The sequence below is a fragment of the Tauraco erythrolophus genome, chromosome 17, assembly GCF_009769465.1.
Source record: "Tauraco erythrolophus isolate bTauEry1 chromosome 17, bTauEry1.pri, whole genome shotgun sequence".
NCBI classification, from domain to species: domain Eukaryota; kingdom Metazoa; phylum Chordata; class Aves; order Musophagiformes; family Musophagidae; genus Tauraco; species Tauraco erythrolophus.
The window spans coordinates 7546002-7570782 of NC_141481.1; the positions used below are offsets into that span (position 1 = coordinate 7546002).

The 24781-nt window shown below is 37.5% G+C and overlaps 1 protein-coding gene across 1 annotated transcript in view; it reads right to left on the bottom strand.

Annotated features, from left to right (window-relative positions):
* Window positions 1-1659: 1659 nt before the first annotated feature.
* BAIAP2L1 (BAR/IMD domain containing adaptor protein 2 like 1) overlaps window positions 1660-24781 on the bottom strand; it is a 40945-nt gene continuing 17823 nt past the window's right edge. The window contains exons 4-14 of the mRNA XM_086622258.1: window positions 13574-13635; window positions 13404-13475; window positions 12940-13077; window positions 11455-11607; window positions 10810-10977; window positions 9888-10041; window positions 8484-8691; window positions 8091-8168; window positions 7577-7742; window positions 2283-2323; window positions 1660-1735 (exon numbers count right to left, since the gene is read on the bottom strand). Of these exons, the coding sequence (XP_086478384.1) occupies window positions 1660-1735; window positions 2283-2323; window positions 7577-7742; window positions 8091-8168; window positions 8484-8691; window positions 9888-10041; window positions 10810-10977; window positions 11455-11607; window positions 12940-13077; window positions 13404-13475; window positions 13574-13635 (1316 nt within the window). The remainder of the gene's footprint in view (window positions 1736-2282; window positions 2324-7576; window positions 7743-8090; window positions 8169-8483; window positions 8692-9887; window positions 10042-10809; window positions 10978-11454; window positions 11608-12939; window positions 13078-13403; window positions 13476-13573; window positions 13636-24781) is intronic.

The window sequence follows — 24781 nt, forward strand, 5'->3', positions numbered from 1 at the left end:
ACACATGCCCTTCAAGGGCTGCAGTGGCAGTGCCCTGTCTGCTTTAGCAGAAGCATCTTACCACTGTGGCACTGGTCTCAGCTCCAGACAAGAGGCAGCATACTCTTGTCTAGAAAGAGAGGCTGTGGCGCTGTGCAAGTAGGAAGTGCCTTGAGCAAAGACTTCTGCATTTCATATTATTTAATTCTGATACTGAATTATTGAAAGCCTATACAGTCTACATTGACTTGCATCTAGTGCTTTAGAAAACGGATTTATGTAAAGGTTACACTTCTGAAAAGTTGGTGTTTCAAAATGGGATAATGGATATTTATGCAAGGTTCCATAGCAAATTAAGTGTCCTCAGCCTTGAACTTGAAAGGGAGTGTGAGAGGAGGCAGTGGAACGAGTGGACTCTACCTCTGCAGCCACCACACGCTCATATACTATTTTTTGATATTAAGTAACTGAAAGGCATTTCACAGGACTCCAATTCACTGTTTATAGTAGTAGAAGCAGGCACAATGTCCATGGGATGCTGCAGGAGGCATGCACATATGTAAAGTAGAATGATTTAGAGTAAGGATTAATCACTGGCAGTATTAATGATACAAACTTTTGTACAGCAGGTGGGAAATATGTCTGAACTACACAGTGATAAAAGCACCCAATGCTGATGCAGAGTGAAAGGTCAGTTTCTAACATTCTAGGCTAATTTCTGAGATGATTATTACTGTAGCAGAACTTTCAGACAAGTTAGCTCCATTGAATTTAGAAAATATGAACCTGAGGTAGCTGTATAACTCCGCTTGTGACTGAAGTTAAAAGTTGTATTTCATTTAACTCGGATACTATTCCAGCATTTACACCATTGCTAGGCTCTTTAACTGAAAATTTTCAAACTTAATGTGGTGTTTTTCTTTTGTGGAAGGCTGCAGTAATAGAGTAACTTGGAAGGCAGCTTTTTATATTAGCATTCAAGAAAAAAAAATTCATGGCACTGTTTTATTATGACTTTTTTTCAGACTAAAGTTTGACAATGTGTTTTGAAGAAAAATTATCATTGAAGAATGTGTTGACAGTACATTAGACTTAAAATAGGTTTATGTTAATGCTTGAAAATTTGTATCTGAACATTAAGCAAAGCATTACAAATTGTCTATTCTTAAAGGATAAATATTTATTTATAACCTAGGGTGTCTGTCTTAAACAAAATAATGTATAATCACTTTATACAAGCAACTCTCTATTCTGGAATAAGGCAGTTGTTACATCATTCTGTTTGGAAAAAAATAATCATCTTTTTCTTATCTAGTAAGTGGCGTATGCAGGCGTATATTCTAGAACTTACCCTTGCAGTTTCCAGATAATGAATGCCAAAGATTCAGATTCGTGACCTATTAGTTACACTGGTTTGCTAGAGTATCCAAACTATCTCCAGTATTTTCACAATTCCTACTACAAAAGAGGCAAACTGTAAAATCAAGCCGAAGTGCTCAAACATTAGCCCAAAGCAATTAGCTCATTAGAAAGTCTAGGTTTTAAAAAAAATTAGAATCCATTCCAGTATGATTCTATTGTACAGTAATTACATACATTTTTAGAACACATTTATATAGTAATTGTCATTACTGTAAATGGTGATTGTACAGAGGAAGTACATCTGTATGGCCTGTGTCTTCATCGAATAATTGGTGCTGATCTGTCATTTGTTACTGTTGGTCTGAGTTTCACAGTTGCAAAAGGATTTTCCCCACTGAAAAGAACGACACAAAGTTACTAAAGGCTTGCTGCGGTACAGAGCCACGTTGAAGCCATGCAGTTTCTTCATGCAGGTTGTTTGCAGACTAAGTTATGATTTTAGGCTAAAGGATTCTGTGCAACTCTTGGTTTAACTTGAATTTTTAAAACAAGCTTACATATGAAGACTCACTTTGCAGCGATCCAACATTTGGGAAGTTAGTTAATGGCCATTCACTAGATCTTGACTTGCTTTTTAACAGCTCCCAGTCTTCGAAGATTTTTTGTTTTTAACCCTTAAACTATGTCTTTAAGTCCCCCTCCCTGCCAAACTACTGGAGAAACACTTATTTTTCTGAGGAGGGCCTATGCATTGTATGCCACTTGATGCCACTCTCGAGACAAGTGCAACCATTTTTAGTCATAATGTTTTACCAATGCCTAGGAAAGGTCACAGTAATTCAGAAAAAACATCCTTATTTCCCCTCAGAATCAATATGATAATATAAGCCAATACAAAAATCAACACAACTAAATTAGTGTAAAAGCTTTAAAAAGTATACCTTAGAAAAGGTGGTTTTGTAATGCCATTCATATCAGGTTTCTGTAAAAGAAAAAAGATATTTACCTAGATTTACAAAGACATGCTACAGATGATCTCACTGTCCTGCTAAGGAAAAGAGACCCCATCATTCAAGCAGGCTAAAATATTGAGCCATTTAGAGTAATTATTGTGTAGGTCAGCTGAATAGTGGAGAGCAAGTCGTGGAGGGGAGAATTAGAACATCAAAATTAGAAGCTTAAAAAATGGTATTAGCATTATCGGGCTTTTTTTTTTGTTTTGTGGTGTCCATCACCTGCCGCTCCCAGGTTTAAGATCAGTGATGACCTGAGATCTAGCTGGGTATTTTCTAAAGTAGCAAAGGAAATGTCACTGCAGCAGCCACCAACCAGGAGAAAACACCAGAACTACTTGGAGGACAAATATCACACCATACTGCTTCTGTAGCATCATTTGTGAACCGCTAGTTGTCACAGAATGCCAAAACAAGGCTGGGAGCAGATCCTACAGAGTCGGATCTTGTAACGAAAGTCATGAGGTTAAAGGCAGCAGCCAGAATAATGACATATTTAAATAGTAAAAGCCTGAAGGCAGATTTATGATCAAGAGGTGGTTTTAGTTTGGGTTTGGTGTTTTTTGTGGTGTGGGTTTTTGTTTGGGTTTTTTTGTTTGTTTGTTTGTTTGTTGTTTTGTGTTTTTTTCCCTCTGTTTAGCTATTGTTATTTACAAAGTACAAGCTCGGGTATCTCCTGTGACTTTTGCAAGCAGTGATGGTGAGTAAAAAAGCAATAGAACAGCTAATGGCGTGTACACACATAACTTACATTGTTTGTATGGGGGCGATACAAAAGGAGGAATAGTTTTGCATGGCTATTGCTAATATTTCATTACAGTGAAACTCATGTTTAAGTGTACGATCTGAAAAGACTTGTTTTCCTAGCTACAGTTGGCACTGTACTTCTGTGATGAAGTGTGCTTCATTCCTTTGACGTTAAGCTAACCCAAAGGTGGCAGTGTCGCGCTGTCACAGTGCTGCTCCAGGATCCAGTCTTTCAGGTCTCAAAAATGGAAAACTCTTGCAAAGCCTTACCCTTCACAAGCCTGTTGTGCTACATGGAAGTCTGGGCAAACAGTTAATTTCTACTCCCCACTCAAAAAAACTTTTAGTAATAATCAGACTTAATGACATATTTGAAACTGCAAGCTAATTGCATTGCTTCTAGTAGGTGTCAGATGAAGTTCAAAGTGAAAATTTGAACGTACATTCTTGCATACAGGAACAGGAATATGCGATCACCTTTTATGTAGCAGCTTGTCTTGGACTAATCATTCAGTCTATATGGCCTTTTTCTTTCTAACACTTAGAGTTTCACTGCTGAACACAGGCCTGTAAGCCTTTCCTTTCCTCTTCAGTACCCCATCCATTGGGCCAGTAGTTCCTAGCTACTGCATTCGTGATACCGTGATGCAGGTGGAGAGATCTCCATTTATTCAGGACCTAATTCAGCAGGGTTCTTAGCCATGTGCTTGACTTGTGATTTCCAATGAAATTGCTCATGTGTATCAGTCATAAATAGACTTAGACCTTAGAATTAAGCCTAATTAGCCCTTGAAGTTAATTAGAATGAATGAATGCCTGAATTACGCGCTACTTCTTACTGAACACCGACCCTCAAAGCTCTGTCAACTACTAAGTCTTTTTTAGTTGATACTGTTCTGCATAATACTGTCCTACATAATACAGCGTGAACAATTTAACTCGCAAGAACATTCCTTATCTGTCCTTCTTGAAATCCTGAACTATTTTTTTCTGTGTATTCTGAAACAAAAAAGAAGATGCCCGAATTAATTGTTTCCTGCTTCTGCGTAAAAGACACTGTGAGCATACTGTTTGACATGTACGTAAATTCTGTTCGAGCCCACAAACCAGCCTGGCATAATGTTGAGTTTACATCTAGAGCCTTACGGAGGTGTGGGCGTTGGTGACTTGCACGGAAGCAGGAAGACAAGGAAGCTCTGCAACTTTCCAAAAGAATGACAGTAAATAGTGACCTTGGATCAAAACACTTGGGTGCAAGTGCAGCGACTCTCCTCTACAGTTCCCTTCCCTGTTTGGTATGGTAACAGGTAAGAACGATGGGGTCACAGTAAAAAGGTAGCTGCTATGAGTTATGCAGTACCTCAACAAAACTAGTCATTATTTTACACTCCAGAATTCCTAATTTTTTTTTTCAAATCTTGCTTTCCCTGTGGAAATTTAGAATCACAAAAAAAGATGTATTTGTTTTCCACTCTTAAGAGGCTATAAGCTTCCATTCTGGCCTCCGAAGTGAATATACTGTTGTAATCAGAATGCTGTCCTAGTCTGTCAACTAAATGATTGCCATTCCTCTTGTTTTGTAACTTCAACAAGAATGTTAGTCCACAAGCCTTAAGTTTATTCCTAAAATTCCTGAAGTAACGCCACAGAAGAAACCAAACAACCCTGCAGGTGACTGCTCTTGAGAACTGACTGAGGACAGTCAGCCATACTAAAGGCAGCAGCACCGTACAGCGATACGGAGACAATTGAACAGATTTAATAATTTTAAGGCACTAGAGTAAGTCACCTCTTACTTGTCACAGGGCAAAGAGCTCGCTGTACTGCTTGCTCGGCAACTTCCACAGGCTCACACATCTCAACTACTGTGAACATAATTATGTTTGAAGGACATGTTGATCCCATAGGTCTTAACAGCCACAGAATAAATGAACCAACATGTAAATCTGACATTATGTAATTGCTAAGGCTCGTTGCTGCTTCGTCCAAAAAATGAAAACCACGAATGTGGCAAAATATAGATGCTTATCTTCAAAATAATTTTAGAAGTTCCCAGATATTTGATTTGAAAGTGACTGAACACTGAAATTTAGATATTATTTCTTGATACTACTTTCATGCATTGGAAAAGCTTTATTCCTCATAGAAGAACATTGTCCTGGAAACGCAACATCACTGCACAAATTATATACTTCCTACACAACAAGGTTCATTACTGAGAAATAAAACCACTTTTGTGAATGTGGATTCAAGTATGCTATATTCGGATACATATATGCTAATATTAGCCTGTTCTGACAAAAAAAAAAGCTAATCTTTTAATAGGAATATTTAGATGAAAACCAAAAAATATCCCAAAATGTTACTAGTCTAGTCTAAATGGGGCAAGTTCTCCGAGAGGAGAGCTTCACAAGTCCCTGTCGAGCAACTTCCATCCTTTCTGTTACGAAAGGCTCTTAGCTCTGCTTCTCGTTCTCCATGCATTTTAAGGAACGCAGATTTTGCTGTGATGGAAAGCACTAGCCTTTTTTTATCTCCTCTCTGCCAGAGAAAAAGATACTTTTTTGTTTCAATTTCTGCATCTGAAAGAGATGTTCTGGCAGTAGTTAGTAGAAGTGTGTGTCTGTAGCTGCTTTTCTGAAATAGCTGTGGAGTGGCTGTACAAAGCCAAGTACTACTGGAGAGAACATTTCTGAAAGGGCTGTATAGCTGAACCTGCAGCAATTTTTCACATTTTTTATATTTGTAAAGTTGAGGTGACCTGTTCTTTTAAGAACTAGATACAAGTCTATGATGTGATTACAAAAGTGATTTCTTTGAAGACACACTATTTACTCAAAAAAGAAAATACCATTTCATTTCCTTTCCTCCCTTTTGTTAAAGTTCTGCCTTTCTCCACGCTTCTGAAATGCAGATAATAGTTTAAAATACAGGTATTATTGACAACTGTAATGTTGTGTATAAATGATGTAATTTGTGTCATGCTTGTGTCTTTCCAATGGTAGTTTATTTCTAGAGTTCTAGACTGATGTATTGGAAGCAAGTTATATTTTTGTTAAGGGAATGTTTCAATTTTTACTTATTTTAAACACAGCTCATTCTCTCTCTTTGTCAATTTAACAAAGACCTGTTAACTCCCTCCAATGCCCCTAGTATCTTAAGTAAAAAATGCTGTAGATGTACCTGACATCCTAACAGGAGACTTGAAGGAAACAGAAGAGGAGGTTTCATTGAAGTCAGCCATTGTTTCCTGATGCCTTTCCATTTCACAAGAGAACCGTTATAAATATTCCGTCATCCTTTGAGCTTAAATGGATTCTTTCACCATTAATCAAAATGTGATGCACCAAACTTCAAGTTTCTGCTTTTTAAGTTCCTTTAGTTAATTTTACTTCCAAAAAGTACAAATTTGCAAAGGCCACTTCAATTTCTACTGTATGATTCAACAAATTACTTAGAAAGCAAAAACATGTCAGAAGGACAACCCAAATTTGCTTAGATGTTACACTGATACACAAAATATTTTAGTCATACTGATAAACTGTAGATTTTTTTCTTTAGATATTGGCAGCCAACTCTATGATTCCTCACATCTGAAAAGTTTGCTATGGTACCTACTGCTGGAACCTCGCATCTTACCCTGGTATAGTCTTAATTTTAGTAGTGACAACCATATTTATATTTTAAATATATATATTTTATATATATTAAAAATATATAAATAAAATAATGAAGTTTTTTGTCATCAAAACGTGACCTCTGCTTCAAGAGGCTTTTTGACGAAAGCCTCAAAAATATTTATCATCATCAGATAAACAAGCAAAACACTTATTTAAACGAGCAGCAAGAAAAAGACTAATAATTGCTTGATTTGATTAGATCAGTCTTAATTGTGAATCATTGTTTGAATGCTGACTTAATAGCTGAAATACTAGCTTTATATAGCTAGTGTGTATATGTATGTCTCTAATCATAAAAATGTATTTCCACTCAGCTGTGGTTTTGCTGAAGATAGACATTAGTTAGTACCTATATCCCTCAGTGACATCCACACAAACACCACTAACATTTAAGGGGTTGCGTAAAGCATTCCTGAATACAGAGTTTATGCTGCTTTAAATCCCCTGTCCCACTACAGCCCTAAAATACTTAAGATGATGGATTTGTACTACTTTCTGTGAGAATTTCTTTTCATATTTCAGATTCCATTCCCTAGAAGTTTGCTATGCAGAGTGTGTCTGGTAGTACTTCTAGTTGTATCTCTGAAGAATTCTTCTCCCTTCCTATTACTACAGATAGACTGAAATGCCAAAAACCCACGATAGTCGTGAAGACAGCTGCACTGAAGGGCTGCTGAAGTCAAGCACAAGTAGCTAAGGTGGAATGTTCCAGGGGCCTCATTTAAGAGCTCAGCTAAGTAGGCTGATAAAAGCAAGCAGGGCAGAACATTTGGATTCAGGGTATTGATTACTTACCGGACCTGCATTTTCTGGTCTGTCAGTTGGTGTTTTAACAGTAGTACCTTTGGAAGACTCCATTCTTTTATCTGTTTGTAAAGACCCCAGATAGTCTGGTGGTGGGAGGACAACATCGCCTTTTTCCACAAGGTTGACAGAACTAATACTTCTGATTGGTGCAGGGCTGCAAGACAGAACCCAACAATAACATTTTCAGTTCCTATAATGCATCTCTGACTTGTCTCCAGCCCCAGGAAAGCACAGAAGTGCATGAGCTGAAAGTTAGTAAAGGCGTAGGATCCCACTGAAGTCAGTGGGACTCTAAATTGTGAAGTTGGGGTGCAGCTAGTTCTTGGGTCTTTGTGGAACCATTAAAACATGTTAATGCAATCAAGGCATCATGCTGCAGACTGTTAGAAAGTATTTACTGCGTATGTTGCTGAACAACACAGAAAATGAGCAGAAAAATAACATTTTTAGTAAACGTTAGAGAAGATTTGGGTGTTTCTGCAAGTCCCACCCAAAATATTACCTTGGCCCTGGGACAAATGCTTTTTCTTCTGCTGCTTCTTCCAGTGGTCTAGTATACGATGATGGAAACCATCCTTTTCTGTAATGGGAAAGTTTTTCAATTTCATATTATATAAAATTGGAAAGGTCTTTAAAAAGACAACAGTGGACAAGACAGTAGACTCAATGAACTGAGATTTAACTTCCAAAGACCTGATTTCTGACGATACCAAATTAGTGTACAGAATCTCCCTAAAACGAGTGCAGTGATTTACCTTACAGAAAAATTCCAAGTCCCCAGTCAATGACAGCCAGCAAAAAAGGTGGAAAACCATTTACTAGTATCTGCTAACAAAATCTGATGAGACACGTTTTTCCTTCATGTTTGAATTGGGTAATATATTGATTGTCTTACACTTTAGTTGAGTCATGTTCCCCATAAAGCCAGCCGTCCTTTTCTTCAGCTACAAGGAGTGTGATGATATCCCCCTCTGCAAAGCTAAGCAACGTCTTGTTACTTCCAGCAGTATGTGGGAAGATTGTCTTTACTTTTTGCCTTTTCATTATATTTAGTCCTGTAGCAACAGAAGTTGAACGCGATAAACTGGCATCATCTGAATTCTCTGTCAAAAAAGAAAAAAAAAAGCCAAAAAAGCAAGATTAGCCACAAACTATTCAAGTTAAATATAACTGGTAGTCTCACAGAGGGGAAAAAAAAAAAGTAGATAAAGGAATACTCAAAGTGCAAATCAAGTTCTGAGACTTTGTACTGGTTTGGTTTCCACTTAGACACCTCTCAATTATCTGCCAATATTTCTTACCACCATGAAGTTCTTCACAGTATGTGTATTTATATACACACACGCCCTCCTCACAATGAAGTTGAGCCAACAGACATAAAAAGTTATATAACTTTTAACTTGCTACTTCTTTCCTCTTTTGGCATGAAAAAATGCTAAACATTCAGAGCTGTAAAAGACCTTTGAAAATTTTTCATTCTAAAATTGTAACTGTATATGAAGTCCAAGATTTCATTTTCCAATGTGCCTAGCACTCAACTTCAACTGAAGTGATGAAAGCTGGAGATACTTGGCATTTTGCAGACACGGGATGTTTACCAGAAGACAACTTGAAGGAGATCTCAAAATTGTATGCTGTTTGACCAGTGCAACATATCGTAAACACATTTTTGAGGAAGCAATGCTGAAATTGCTAGTATCCCATTGAAGAGTTCTGCATTTCTTATGTTGTGATCTAGGCTTAGTTCTTTCCCTTCCTTCCATATAGCAGAGAAAGCGAAAAAAATCGATTTATTAGAAACTTAGAAAACCAATCTTCATAGGATTTTACATTGCAGGAAAGAAATACAAAACTGTGCTCATTTTATCCCATGTGCATCCTTCCCTAACTGCTACGCGCCTTCAAAGGAAATCGACACGAGACCGTAATAGCAGTTTTTGTTTATTTGTATGCACTGAGATAATCACTCAGATGTATCTTGTTCAAAATTATAGAATGTATCCTTCTGATAAGATTGGAAGTCAGAAAAGCAGTTAAGCTGGGCTAATCAGGGACACACAGAAAGCGACTAAAATAGAATCTACCTACCTTGACCTGTGTTTCACTGCAAACAATTCTTCTCTTCTTAAAACACGTATTTCTCCTTTAGGTAACTTTTGTAAATGCTTTGTAAAGATCATTTTCTACTCTGCTATACATCCTGGAATTCACATCCTCTTAGTGAAGAAGTCCTAAGATAGCTTCTAACACTATAGTATGTCATTTACACTTACATAGTTTGCAGCAAAGTGACACTCACCTGCGGAATGATTTAGTTTTTCAGAAGATGTCTTCGGAGGAACTGTTGCAGGATTGTTAAACATATCAACTAGTGGGCTCGTGTATGCCCTGCCTGTAGGAGCAGGGGGCACCTTTGATGCATTTTCGTGATGAGGATAAAAATCATTTCCAATCTAGAGTCACAAAAGCCACAGTATCACAATAGTGACGGGACAGCCACAACTCGTTTGCAACATCAAATTCTAGAAGGCAAGCTTAAATATTCCTAAATGATACATATTTAGACCAGTCAGAAAGAACTCATTTCTATGAAATTGCTGATAGAATAGTTTTTAAGAGGCTTCTGTCCCTTGATAAACATTTGTTAGTGGGAATGCTATGATAGCTCTTTTTTCCACAAGTAGCACAGTTACACCTAGTTCATCTCCAGATTTTCTTTTAGAAGTTTATTAATATCATTTAGGAATTCAAGAACTAATGGTGACATAACATATAAGTAGGTAGAATTAGAATTTAACGTGTACTCTAATATGCTAATAATCATGAAGGGAGTAAGGAAGAAGGAAAGAAAATAGAAAATAACATTTTCTTTAAGTTTATATTGAACTACTGAGAATGTAATTACTATTACTTACAGATAAGAAGGTAGGAAATGGAATGGTTAGAACAAAAGTAGTTCTGAGGATGAGCTCTGCAGAAAAAGTCCTAGGCACCCAACTGAAAACTGAGCCTTGTCTAGATAATAGATTCTAATACCATACTGTGTATTTTTCTAGTAGCAGAGCTTCAGTTTAATAATTTTACTTTCACACTCAATCCCAGTATATTCCAGCAGAAGTACATTCTCAATCCCAAATGCTTAGGTACGAAAGAAACCAGCTAAGTCACTCTGCTCCCATTTAAGGTTAAAGGGTTTCTTTAACCATCAAAGAACAACATACCATGGTATTTCTCTCTATCATTGGTGAAGGCTGTGGAGTTCCTGATATTGGAGTGGAACCAGGTGTCTTTATTTCGTCTATCATCATTCTGACTTTTTCAGGCACTTTGGTGGCATCGCTGCAGATTTCCTGCCATCCAGGCAGCTTTGATTTTAGGAAGTCCGCACACTGCATCCAAGTTTAAAAGGTATTTGTCAAAGATACGCTTTTTCATAACATTGCACAGACCTACTTGTTAATTTTCATTACATAGATATGATAACACCAGCAAAATGGAAGCCTTTTCAAAGATTTTTCATAAGTAATACCACTTTGAAACAAATAATACATTGTAGAAAGAGACTATCTTCTTTCAGGGTCAGATACTGGAAATACCTCATCAGCCCATACATTTTTTTTTCTTAATAGATGTTTTTTCAAAAAGTCACAGTAACCCTTTATTGTTGCTACAATACATGTAAGAGAATATTGCATTGGAAACATTTTCTTTGAACTGATCACGACACTTGTCTGGCCCTAAAGTGTTCTTAAGTGCTGCCTTACCTATTTATGGCAGCCTGAGCTACATACTGCAGGAGATACTTCAGATCTCCTACATGATGAGATTTCAGGAGTTTCATTTCTGTTTACACTCATGCCACTGACCTGAATGTGATAGAAGTGCATGTGCTGAGTAAAACTGCAGTGCTTGTCAACCAGAAAACAGAATCTTCGTTTTTCTTCAAGGAGAGCTTCTCTGCAGCCTTCTGCAATAAATCTTTGAATATCGCTCTGTCGAGAGCTCACGGTTTCCAAATACTAAGGAAAAAAAGAAAATTTTTGATACTCCATCCAATTACTGAAGTGAATTCCAAAAGCCTCAGAAAAAGCTTTGGGAAAGGTGGAGTGGGGTAGGGTGGCTCTGCTTCCAAGTCTTTCTCATTTCATGCACACACCTAACTTCCTTAATCTCATCAGGTAAACGTACATTCTCATTACAGGCAATTAGTAATCTATTCGGAGGGGAAAGGGGGAGTGAAGCAAACAAGAAACAGTCTTTTAGCCTCTAAATAAAATGCTGCAGTAAATAAGAATGTGACATCAAAGTAGCAAATGTGCTGAGCAATTTTAAGGCCACAGGTGTTGGAATTAGACTAATTACCTTCATCTGCTCCACAGTAGTTATGTACTCTCACAAAGCTATGATGAATCTTGACTTCATTTTAGAGAGGAGAAAATGAGTTACTGAGAAGACTAAACTATATTTGTCTGAGGTTATGAGGATTCATGGCTAAACTGCGATTAAATGTTAATCCTTGAGTTCTCAGTCCCATAGCTCAAAAAACCCCAACTGTTATGAATGCAGATTAAAAGACAGGTAGTAAAAAATAGCTACTAGTACTGTTTGTTTACTATAGCTTGTTATAAAAATTAAAATAGAAAAATATGGAGAAAAAAAATAAGCTACCACAAAATAGAAGTATTGTGCGAATAACAATATCACCAGCAAGTATCTTCTGAGAGATACGTGACAACCAGAATATGACTTACTATTTAAAATAAAGTTTCTCTTCACTGCCTTGCCATTCCTTATGTCGCCTCAGGATGGCAATGCTGTTTTAGGAGCAGTAGGAAAGGTAATAATACGTGGTAACAGAAGCTGGCATTTGCCTACTTTGGGAAATTAATTTATAACAAATTGCTACTGAGTTTGCATAGCATAGCTGACTCCCTGTGTAAACATCTGCATAAGGGTGTAGTTACAGAGGTACTTAAAAAAAAATTTAAAAATCAAGTAGTGGTCAAGGGATGAAACCTAGAAACTGAAGCAGAAGTCTCTGAATACGTACAGCAGAGTGGTCCAGAGCTTAATTTCAACTGGAATGCACACTCTAGGAGTGCCTTTAATATAAACCAGCTTTGAGGAACCAAAAATGCATGTTCTTTGAAATTGTAGAGTGTAACTGTTGCCAAACAACTTACATAGGAGTTACGCGTATTAAATAACATTGCACATACAAAAACTGTGGTAAGCTTCACAAGTCAAGTTTTAAAACAGATTCGGATGTGACCTGTATTAGTTTAACATCTTCTGTTGACCAGTTCTCATATAAAGAAAAAACCAAATAACTTCAGAGACAATACACTGACCTCCATTTCTTTATGCTCGTATTTCGTTGCATTTCGTGCTCCTTGGCTTTTCCTTCTGATTTTTTTCAGCTCAGCCTGCGACTTCTCTAAAGAATCTAATTTGCTTCTGTGTTCAGTTTGGTACCTCTTTAAAGTTGCCTGCAAGCAAAGCGTTTAAAACATCTCAGCCGGGTAACTGGGTAAGTGGCTAAAAAGCGTTACCATCGTCTACGAGATACTGCTGGTACCCACCCAATGAGTTCGGAAATTTCTAATTTCTCTCTCAACTGAAGTTTAAAAATGCTATTAAGTCAAGCGTTGGTTCCCTTTTTAACTCAAAGTAAGCATGAACATTTTGGCCATGTTTATGTATTTAAAGCTTAATTCTAATGTATTGATTAATTAACTGTTAGGGAACAATTTCTGAAAAATTCTTTGACTAGGAATAGATAAATAAGATATGACTTACAATTGAAGGTACTCACATTCATATATTTTACATCCAGGTCTGTTTTCTTCTCCAGTTCAGATATAATTTCTTTATGGAATTTTTTGAACTTTAAAAGCAAACAAATGAAGGGTTATTAAAAATTGGCAAAAGTAATTTATAATTTCAAAAGTAAATAAATTTTAAAAAATAAATTGTTTAACTTACACTCTCCTCTAGACTGTCATTAAGTTTCTTGTGGGTTCTGGAAATTTCTATGAGAACTTGGCCTGTTGATAAACATACAACCATATTTGTTTCTTTCATAGAGTTATTAAGTTAGTTAATAAAGAGCAGTAATAAAATATATTTAACTAATGTATATATTAACTAGAATACATTTAAGAGGAATAGGAAATTTCTTAACTGTTTCTCATCACAGCAGTTAGATCTGGCCTCAGACAAACCAAGCAGATCATAAGTGATGGGAGAATAATTAATCATACATTATTAAGCAAAAGGGACCTGGAGTGCCAGACAAAATAAATACTTCCTTCTCTCCAGAATAGCTCCTATTGATTTAGTAACAGCCTCTTTTCTTGCCAAGTCAGAGAATGGCATGCAAGAACTAGAGATAGGTGTTACTATCCAAATAGCTGCTATCCATTTTTTAGTCTGAAAATTAAACTTTAATGTTTATTAACTAAACACCGCTTCAGAATTACCAAAGTAACGTTTCCAGTTGATTCCCAGCACACCTGCTAAAACAGATCTGATGGGTGTGCTGATTGATTCCCATGCTGCTCTATCAGCGATTACAGCCGGACTGCACAGCATTAACTAACAGCCAAGCAGCAGCAGATTTCTCAGGATCCTTTCAACAGCTCCTAAACATGCTCTGCTGCCTTCCAGCACAAAGTTACTCAGCTTACCAGCACTTAAAAGCCACACCGTTTCATTTTGCTTTAGGAGGATACAGAGGAAAAACACCTCAACCCTTTGGGTGTGGTTCTGCGTGCAAACCAATGTTAACTGTGCCTGTTGCGGTCCTGCCCTGTATGCAGACAGCCACATCATCCTGCTTTGGATACAGATGGCCACATCATCCCCGCTCCCTCCTTTCTGCTGGCACTGACACACTGCGTGTGTGCCAGTCTTGTCTGGGAGATTGCAACATACTGCTGAGGAAAGTAGTTGGAAGTGTCCCGAAGTGCCCAGTTTGACTTCACTCAAATTAGACCTGTAGCCAGTTACCAGGTCTCAACCTGGAGCCGTTAAAGAACTGAAAAGCACCAGGGCCACCATCAGATTCCCAAACTGTGTCGCATCCAAAAGTCTCAACTAGAGATGTGTTTTACTGTCATTCCGTTTCCATGGCAAGAACAGCAGGTTCAGTTCCACAGCTGGTTCACTGGCATGCTTCCTCCAGTAATCTGTCTGTTCCTCAATCAACCTTGCAGTTGTCCCACCGTGAAGTTCTTGCCGTGCCGGTGCTTGCAGTGGTGCTGTCCTCATGTACAGACAGGCCTTGCAAAGCTACACGCAATGCTGTAGTTCTGATTGCATCTCACTGGCAGTCACTGCATGGCACAGCTCTGCGTCTCCCCTCCTGTTTGTTACCTTACTTGGTTCTCAGTTTCCTTTATTCAAAGGAAGAAGGAAAGGATGCATTAACTGATCAACATGCTTCTTTACAAGTCCTTGTTTTCTACCATCTGTACTCTTTAGGAGCCTCTCTTGAGTTAGTCAAAGACTTATCCTATAATGCTTCAGATCCTTCAAGTGCACACAAAAGCTCCCAAAAGGCACAGATAATTAAAAAATTTGGCCAAATAAAATGAATGACAGAACTTCTCATGAGATCCTTTTCATCATCTCCTTTCTCAACATCTCCCCAGCCATCAAAATCTGTCTCCCCAAAGTGCATGTCAGTTACATGTCTCCCATGTAACACAGATGGGTATGTATTATCCCCTTTCTCCCTTCTTCTGTCATTCTCCAGCTACATCTCAAAATTTTAGTTTCTTTGAAATGAGAACCATATCTCCTGGCTTGCGATGCAGTATGACACACAGATAATAAATTACATTATTTTAACTAAATAATGTAAAATGTGTGTCTGCATTATTGTTTATGAGGAAACATGAGGCAGTTCTGGAAGAAAAAAAACATTCCTGACTTTTGAGGAATCCCTCTTCATGCCCCAGTCCCCACCTCTAGGGGTGTTGTCTTTGCACAACAGGCTACAAGGAAGGAGGAATCAGGATACAATGAGAACAGTCAACCCCTTGATTAGCAAGAAAAAGGAATTCACACTCAGGATGGGAGAGGGGAGATAGAGGGGCGCTGTATTTTTATATATATGTGTAGTTTTTCTGAGTCCTTCTGTACAGTGTACTATGCTTTTTTTGTTTGTATTTAAAGTTGCTGGTGACTACAGAAATATAAATCCTATGAGATGTGAGAGGTGCTGTAGTAATTAGTCGCTTATATGCAACAGAAAAGTAAATACAATGTAGTTACATAAACACTTGAAGTAACGGACATGAGTAAGCCACCTTGTTATTTTAAGGCTGCAGCAGTGAATGCACTTTAGTCCGCAGTATTTCTGTTTCACCAAACTCAACTGAGAAGATACATTTTAGAATAACAGGCTTTTAAAATTAGAAGAGTTTTGTAAAATCTTATCCGCAACTTACAGGAAAATAGTGTTAAAAGAAATCAGGAAAAAAAAATCAAGAAATACAAGTAAAATTACAAAGTTTGTTTGGTTTTAAAATGCGCAGACTAGAAAACTATTTGGGAAGTTATAGAAATTCACAGTAAGCATTGAAATGGCTCTCAGAATAATTGCCCTTATACATTTTTTTTTTTTATTTTTAAAACGAACTTATTCTCCCTCTGTGTAAAAAGTCCGTTCTGAGAATCCGCTGCCAGAGCAGCACATTAGCTAATACTTGGCAGCGCGAATGCCGCCAGCCCTGGCGTTCCCAGTACTGACAGACATCCCATCCAACAACGCCTGGTATTGACTCAGCTCTCCATGGCTCTCTCACTCCCTTCCTCAGGCCTGCCCTGCCACCGCAGGGTAAACGCTCAGTAAAACAGCCCATTCACCTGGTGCGTCCAGAATGGAAAACCTGACGTTCGGGGCTGTTATTTTTGTCTCGCGCAGCACTGCGAGGCGGCAGTCAGCTCAGATGCTTGGTTGCAAACAGGCTTTTTCATCTTTATGACAAAGAATACTGCCAAAACATGTCCTGAAATGAAGATAACTTTAAAAACTACGCTTCCTTCAAAATGGTTCGTGCTGGATTATTTCACATTTATTTTAGAGTGTTCTAGAACACTTTTAAATAGTATTTTTAGATATCACTGGCTGTGTCTCTAATTGCGTTTTCTTTTTCTCTGAACTGAAGACTCCCTGTGTGCTGCGCATCAGGCAAAACCCATTTTATGCTGGAAGCTCCTTGCTGCCACTGGTAATCCACAGGCACTGTATGTACTGGCTCACCCATTTCGTTTCCTCTTTCATGTTTTGAATCAACATTTTGAAAAGAACCCATAGTAAGCACACTCCGACCTATTCAGATTTAAATTGAAGTTTAAATTATGGGTCAGATTCTGCACTTCAAATGAATAGTGAGTATTTTTACAGTGAACATAGACCATTGTTTTTTATTGCTAGTTTACAATAATGGGTTAGCCACATTTTGATGGTCCTCCCAAATGAGATTTATACAAGGACACAAGTTTTTGTAGAAGACTAATTTAGGAAAGGCAAGCCAACCTCTAGCCTACATGTAACAGTGTCCAAGTGGAATGGAAGTTGAACAACTTCAATATAATATTTTGATTTTAATTACAATGGTGAATTATAGAATAGCTCTAAGACAGACAACAGGTTACTCGGGATTAATAACGGCATAACCTAAGGCCAGGCTCTAAACGTTCAGTAATTGTTCATCTTTTTTAAAAGTATAGAAAACTACTTCAGGTGAAGACAAACAGGTATTTCTTACATCATCTAAAATATTTTGTTATGTATCAAAACTGGTCTTGATCAGGTTTTATATAAGAATGTTCATAAGACACAATAACCAAATATTAACCTTTGGCAAAGCCCAAACATATCAAACCTAATGACGTGACCAGAGTGCATGGCAACAGACCACTTCAGTCCAGCCTGTGGCAGACGTACTGTAAACTTGAACCAGATTGAGGCATCATATTATGCAACGAATTAATAAGCCAAAACCACCAGGCTGGATGATAAACACAACTATTACAATACTTGCCTTTCAGAGATACTTTTTTTTCTGCTTTCCATTGCCCCACACCCTGAACATGAAATCAATCTGACTACAAAGTAGAGGTACGTTAAATAGTCTCACATTTGTTTTAGAAAACAAAAACAGTGTTGTAAATGTTTATAGATACTTGTTCTGTTATTTTGCTATTACCTTATAAGTGCACCACAGGGAAGAGAAGAAACATATCTCTTTCAGATAGGATTTTGGGAGAACATCTTGAATACTTTAAATAACTTAAATATTTCTCATGTGTGGTTCCTGAAATCATGCTGCGCAGTACAGCTATAATCTGAAAACACGACCATGAACAGTAATGACAAGTTCCATGGTAAATTTATTTTAGTTTCAATTAGGTCTCAATGCACAGGTAGAAAGATCTTTTAAGCTGAAACTTCAGGAATTCATGGAATATTTCTAGGCTTAACCAAGGCTGTTGGTTGTATCTAATTTTCTCAGTAGAAAATAAGACAGACTAGAATTCCCATTAATGCTGTTGGATTTGTTACCAAAAAGAAAAAAAAAGAAAAAATCATTAACCCAATATGTGTAACAGTTATTTCTCCATACACAGCATCCCATGAGCAAGACGACACCCTTAAAAAACTGTCTCCACAGTAGATGAAAAACAAGGAAAGCAACTTCTAACAGAAGTACTCATTGCAAGGCCAGAATACAGAACTTTTGCAGCAGTTACACTTCAGCCTCCCTGTTTGCACTGGGTGATTACGCTGGTTATTTATCTTTTTAGCTTATGTTAACTGTTCTTACGAATAGAAGACTAGAAGAATTAGTTCACGTTAGAAACAAAAATTGAACTCAATCGAGTTCTCTCATAGAAACAAATATTAACAACTACCAACAAAATCACTCAAACTTAAAATATTAAATAGCTATATTAGAATAAATAAAGGTATTAATTGCATCACCTTACTCGAAATATACTTCAGTTTTGTTTTATTTAGAGGAGGTCACTCTTGAAAAATGTCAAGTCTCTTAATAGAGAAACTTTTTTAGATGTCTACAAATGGGCAAAGTGCTTCATTTTATCACTCATTTAACTCCTGATGTCCTATTTTGCATTCAGGGCAGGTCTAGTAACTTCATGTCTTAAAGATGAGACCACATAATTATTTACATTAAACAAGAATGAAAGACTGAGTCAGAGCTACACATGGGGACAATACAGTTCAAGTGCATTATTAGATGCTGTGTCTGTCAAGGTGCTCTCTTTCTTCCAAGTTACCCTTTGCCCAGAAGAAAGGCATTTATGGCAAGGGAAAGTTAGAAACAAAGAACTTTGAAGCCAGTAGCCCCTGAAAGATCGTAAAATAGAAAGTTTTAAAGGAATACAGTGTAACGAAGAAATATGATTGAACAAAACATCTGTTAAGCCTCAAATATGTTAAATCTATCATTCTTTCATAGGAAGGATTTATTGCGGAAGGATTTAATTGTGCAACAGATACTTTAAAGAAGGCAAAAAGCCTTAATGGAATTTCATGTGAAAGAATAAAATTATAAAGAAGAACAAAGTAATGTAAAACTTCCCAAGCTCTAACTGTACTTTGCTTCTAATACAATTTGCCCAGAAAAAAAACCCTCCACAATCTGTAGAATTAATACTAATATGCACATAAATCAACAGGACTAGGTCAAGTCTGCCTTTCTTTACTGCATCAATGAACATGAAATAGGAAGCAAGGAGTAAGTCTCTCTGTAGTTCATTTTATAAAGTGGCATTGACACGTGAGCATTCAATGCCATTTTATGAAGGTGACTGCAGAAGGTGAAGGGGAATGATAAAAAGAAAAAGAGAATAAAACCTACAATAGAGAAAAGGGGAAGAGATTTCGGACTTCAAACACTTTATCATACTCTACTATACATGCTAGCTGTAGTGCCCTGAAGCAGGGGGAATGTAAAAAGTACTACAGCCTTTGTTTTTATTCAGTCAAATAATTTATTTCTAGCTACATCATAGCCAACGTATGTTAACAGGAGTCCACAGCTGTTTTAATCAGCAGAGACTAGTGTCTAGGTACAACATACTTTCTTCTCTTGGAAGAAAAGGACCTTCTACCATTTTACTTTTACAGTAAATGCTGTACACGAAGTTCTATGCTTCTCAAAATACGTACATATTTGTATGTACATATATAGCAGATACATACAAATATCTGTTTCTCACCGGCAGCCTGTTCCTTCTGCACCCATCAGGGGAAAAAAAAAATCCAAAATAAAGGTGGTTAGTAGCAGGCTGCCACTACTATTTTCTCTTGGTCATCCTCCCTCTCAGTGAGCTGCTTGGACGCAGCCAGGAGCGTACAGCCGACTGGGTAACTAGTGGTGACAGCTCAGACGTGGCCACCACCCTGCCCAGGACCTCCGTTGTCTAATCACAGGCTTATTATGTTGTGGAACTGGCTGGAAAAATGGATTCAGGACCAGTTATAAATTCATGGCTGGGATTTTACCCAAAATGAATTTATATTGCTAAAGGAAAAAACAAAAAGCCTAACCACCAATTCTCAGCAGCTGAGCTGTATGTTATTTGGAATAAAATTTGCTTGAACACATACTTGGCAATACTTTTTAACACTTAATTACACATTGCTCTTAGCGCGAGGAATATAATCAAAGAATGTTGCTATTCAAAAATCCTTTTCCCATTTCATAATGAGACAAACAGTTAAGAGATAGGGCACAGTTCACTTCTACTGTAGTAGCCTAGCACCTCTTACTTATGATAGCATTTTCTTTTAGAGCTCAGGATCAAAATTATGCAGTCATCTTTTCCTTGTCCTAAAGCTTTGTTGGTGATCACGTGAAAGAAAACAGTGTAAGGCTGCATAATGAAGTATTTTCCCAATACATAAGACAGAATTAAAATTACGATTTTTCTTTAAAACTTTGGAATATTTAAGTATTAAAAGATAAAAAGACCTCCTCAGCTCTTCATAACTTGGCAAATCTACGACTGTTTACAGAGAAAGGCAAATTCAGTTAAACCCAAGGACCAACTTGCTTTTTCAATATACTTTACTTAGACTAAAATACCGAATTCTTTCAGCTTGACACAAGTGATTTTAAAAAGTACTACAAAATTCATACCATGCATTACATGCTATAAAGTAAGCAATGAACTGTCCATAAATCAGCTATTCCCACCTAAGACTTTACAAGAGTGAATACTTAAGAGATTGTCAAGACCATTACGATTTCCAGTTACTGTGAGTTTGTTCTCGGTGTGATGTTCCCATTTTACAACTTCGAACAGAACAGAAATATTAGCTTACATTATGTTTTAAAGAGGAATGTGACTTTATAACAGTTTTAGCAAAGTTCAGTCTGCTAGTCTAATTCCCCTTTCTCTCCCAAGCTGTTTTCATCTCTTAGTCAAAAATATTCAGAGATTGGAGTATTTTAAACCTACTATGTCACTGAACACGTTAATTAACATGAAATCTTCATCTCGTTTCAGGTGATTGGTAAGCATAGTAACTACACTTTAATGTTAAAAATGGGAAAGGAAAAGCATATGCCACATAAATAATACATGAAAAATGGCAAACTTGTTTCTCCACCTGTCTCTCCATTACTAATATGAAGACTGCTGCAGGCATTTATTTTTTTTACCCAAACATATAAACCCACAACATATTAAGGTATGTATGTCAGAGACTGATCTTTCGTAGAGCCTTGAAAGCCTTACATACAATAGCTTTTCATACTTGAGCTGCAGTGGTGTTAAACAAGTGACTCGTAATCCTTACACAGGTCAGGTGCAAAGGAAATAAATTAAAATACAACCACAAGCCTGAGCTTGCCTGTATGAAGCACTGCTGGTTTTAGGCAGATTAGTTAGGGAAGATCGTACAACAGAGCTAATCTCTGTTTTTCAGCAGAGCTGGAACAAACAAATCATGCTAAACAGCAAAAACTGAAGTTCTTTATAGGTTTCCAGTACTAGACAGGATAAATATTTAAGTTATTTTAAGTGTTTCATGAAATTCAATAAAATGCAAGGAATCACTGCAATTTTTATTACAGTACTTTGGAACTGCCATCGAGTTTCCCAGTCTTAGCAGTGTCCAAAAAAAAAAAAAAAAAATCCCCACCTAAATTGAGCCAAAAGTTTTGATAAAAGTCTTCTCAGAAGTTTAAGACAACTGTTTATTGTCCTTCCCCTGCCTCTGCCCACCATTCCCCCCCCCCTTAAGGAACGTTAATGACATCTACAACTGCTACTGGATTTTTTTGTTTAGAAATAATTCATCGTTAAGAGCGAACGGTACGTACAAAACAGAGTTAGACCTTTGGTTAAAGGAGTTACAAGCTAGTTACACATATGATGTCATTTTCTTTGAAATGCTGTCATTTGCTTTCCACCTATTTCTCTCACTGAGAGGACAACTAAGTATATTTTCCTCTACACAGCCTCTCAGGCTTATTTCTTTGTCAGCAGACATGCCTGGGGGTGGCAGTGAAGAAGAACTATGATTGCTCAGCATCGGCTGAGAGAGCACGGCCTCCTGCCCGGGGTACTGGCCCCACAACCCTGGTGATGGTGCTGTGTTCGGGTGAGTTCAGAGAGCTGCTGGGAACACACACCTCCATGCAAGCAGGATGCCAGTTCTCACACTTCCAAATCGTTCTCTTCTAGACAGACACTAGCCACAATCTAGAAAATATTGCATGTACACACCGGTGAAGTTCAGAGCATCCTTTCCAGGGTTTCCACTGCAAGATGAAAGATGTCTTCGCTACCTATGAGACTCATGTGAAATTTAACTGTTCCAATTAGTCAGAAAATCTTTAAGGATGCCCTTCATGGTATTTTCATTATTTTCTCAGGTCTTTGGAGGCATAGCATGAAGGTACCAAGTAAGTACACACTCACTGTAGGTGTTTAGAATATCTAATTTTTCCCTCGGTGGTGTGTGGCCACATGTATCATTATGGATGTTCTGTGCTAAATTCCAGAGTCCTCTTACACCAGTCGGTGTGCTTACAGTGGCAGGTGCAGAGACACATGCACTGGTGTCACAGCTGTAACACCAACTGGAACGCTGTAACAAGGAGTCACAAGGACCAGTGCTGCCAATGCTACCTATGAACTGTTAAGGTAACCACTCTAAGAAATTCAGGGCTATATACCCTAAGAGTGTTATGATCATGTCTTATCACTGACTAAAATAAGGACATTCAGCTCCAGTTTACAGGTTGCTGCAAGAAAGAAAAAGAAGGAACAAAACACTGACATTGACTGAAAAATATGACCATTATCTAGAATTTAATCTGAAAAAATAACTGGAAAAATATCACTAAAGTCCTACACATATTGTCATCTTTTCTTTCCCTGGTGCTGGTACTCAGCAACACCAGTGCCCTGCAATTGTTCCCAAAGAGCCTTGTGCATTTTCCTATTCTATTACTCTCTTCGGCCATTTCAGAAAATTTGCACCTTATATAGAAGTCTTGGTGACAGAAGTCACAACAGCATGACTGTACACAGAACAAATTTTTCCTTTGGGTAATCTTACAAGGATATGCTGCAATATCAGTTTTTAAGCATTTACATTCTTTCTGTTTAACAACAAACCCACCTCTTGTTCACTCTGTTTCTTGGCAGGATCATTTCTGGTTTCTATTTTATCAGGGAAATATTATAGAACTTAAAAAGAACAACCAAGAGGTCTTAACCTAACAACAGTTTGTTCAGCTCCACTGTATGATGCCACCTGATCACCCATTGCCTGGGACATGTTTTGCAGCAACCTTCTTCACTGAGTATTTATAGCTTTGTGTTTTTTGTTTGTTTGATAAATATGGTTCTGGATACCAACATGGTAACAGGTTTCTCTTGCCTTTCTTCTTGGTTTATTAATAGCACAATGCCAAGTGTTCTCCACTGTTCATGAACACTGACTTGCAGGAGCTCTTGCCAGGCTGTTGGCAGGGCACATGCTAAAGAATATCTGAATAGTTAAATTGATTTATAGATCAGTGAATAGATACAGCTTCCAACAGCTCTCCAATGGGTTGTCAGGCAAATTATTATATGTGGAATTAAGTTGTTCGTATTTGAGAATCTAAGACTGAAGTTTTTCATTCTTCCAGCAGACTTATCAGAAGTTTAAATGCAGAACAGCCACAGTACTAATTCTAGAGGAAAAAAATTGTCAATATGATTCTTTGGCTCACTTTAACCTTATAAGTGACGTTAAAAAGTATTACTATGAACAGCAGGAAGTTTCCACTAACCCAGTTACTCTTTTCATCGCTAGAGGTGTATCTAGAAAGGCTGGCTCATCTCCTTCTAACTTTCTCATAGCAGATTGGAGGTCTCTATAGCACAAACCCAGAATGTTACTGTTACAGCAGAAGATACAAAACCTCACTCCTGAAAACACACTACTGCTTTGTATTTCCTTTTCAATATAGCTTTCTGTGTACTTTCCTTTATAAGAAAATAACAGTGTGGCTTCTTCCAATGCAATTTCATTATAGATATAGTAGGAGAGTGTTTTATTAATGTTCCATAGGAAAAGCTGGCCTGATAGACTAACTATTTAAACTGCAGCCTCTAAGCTAGTTTCCCAGAAGTTTCCACCAGATGAGGTGCTAATGGGGTTCTGTAGTTGCTGGCACACTTCATTTGCCTTTCTCTCCAACATAACCTATTCCAAAAGCAGAACATTTACACTATAGAAGAGATGACACTGATGCAGTAAGATGGGACAACATGACAGATCTCTTTAGTTTAAGAGGCAGTGAAGGGAAGGGTGCCAGGTGTCATCTAAGACAAGTGAAATAGGATTCCAGCTGAAAGGGTCAATTTATATGCTAAAGTAAGCCAACAACTCCACCCACACTTTTTAAAAAAAAAAAAAATATTGAAGTGCAACTAGCTAGATTCATTTGAAACAATGGCATTTTCTCTGTTTCTGCTTGGCTTTATCAACAGTAAGAGTGGCACTTCAGTGCTCTATCACAGAAGTAGCAAGAGAGAACTAGAGCTTTGAAAGTGCCTGCTCAAATAGCAATTTTTCTTATTAATCAGGAAGGAAATAGGCAGTTTTGAATGACAAATACTTGCAAGATAGTGTTTTAAAAATGACCT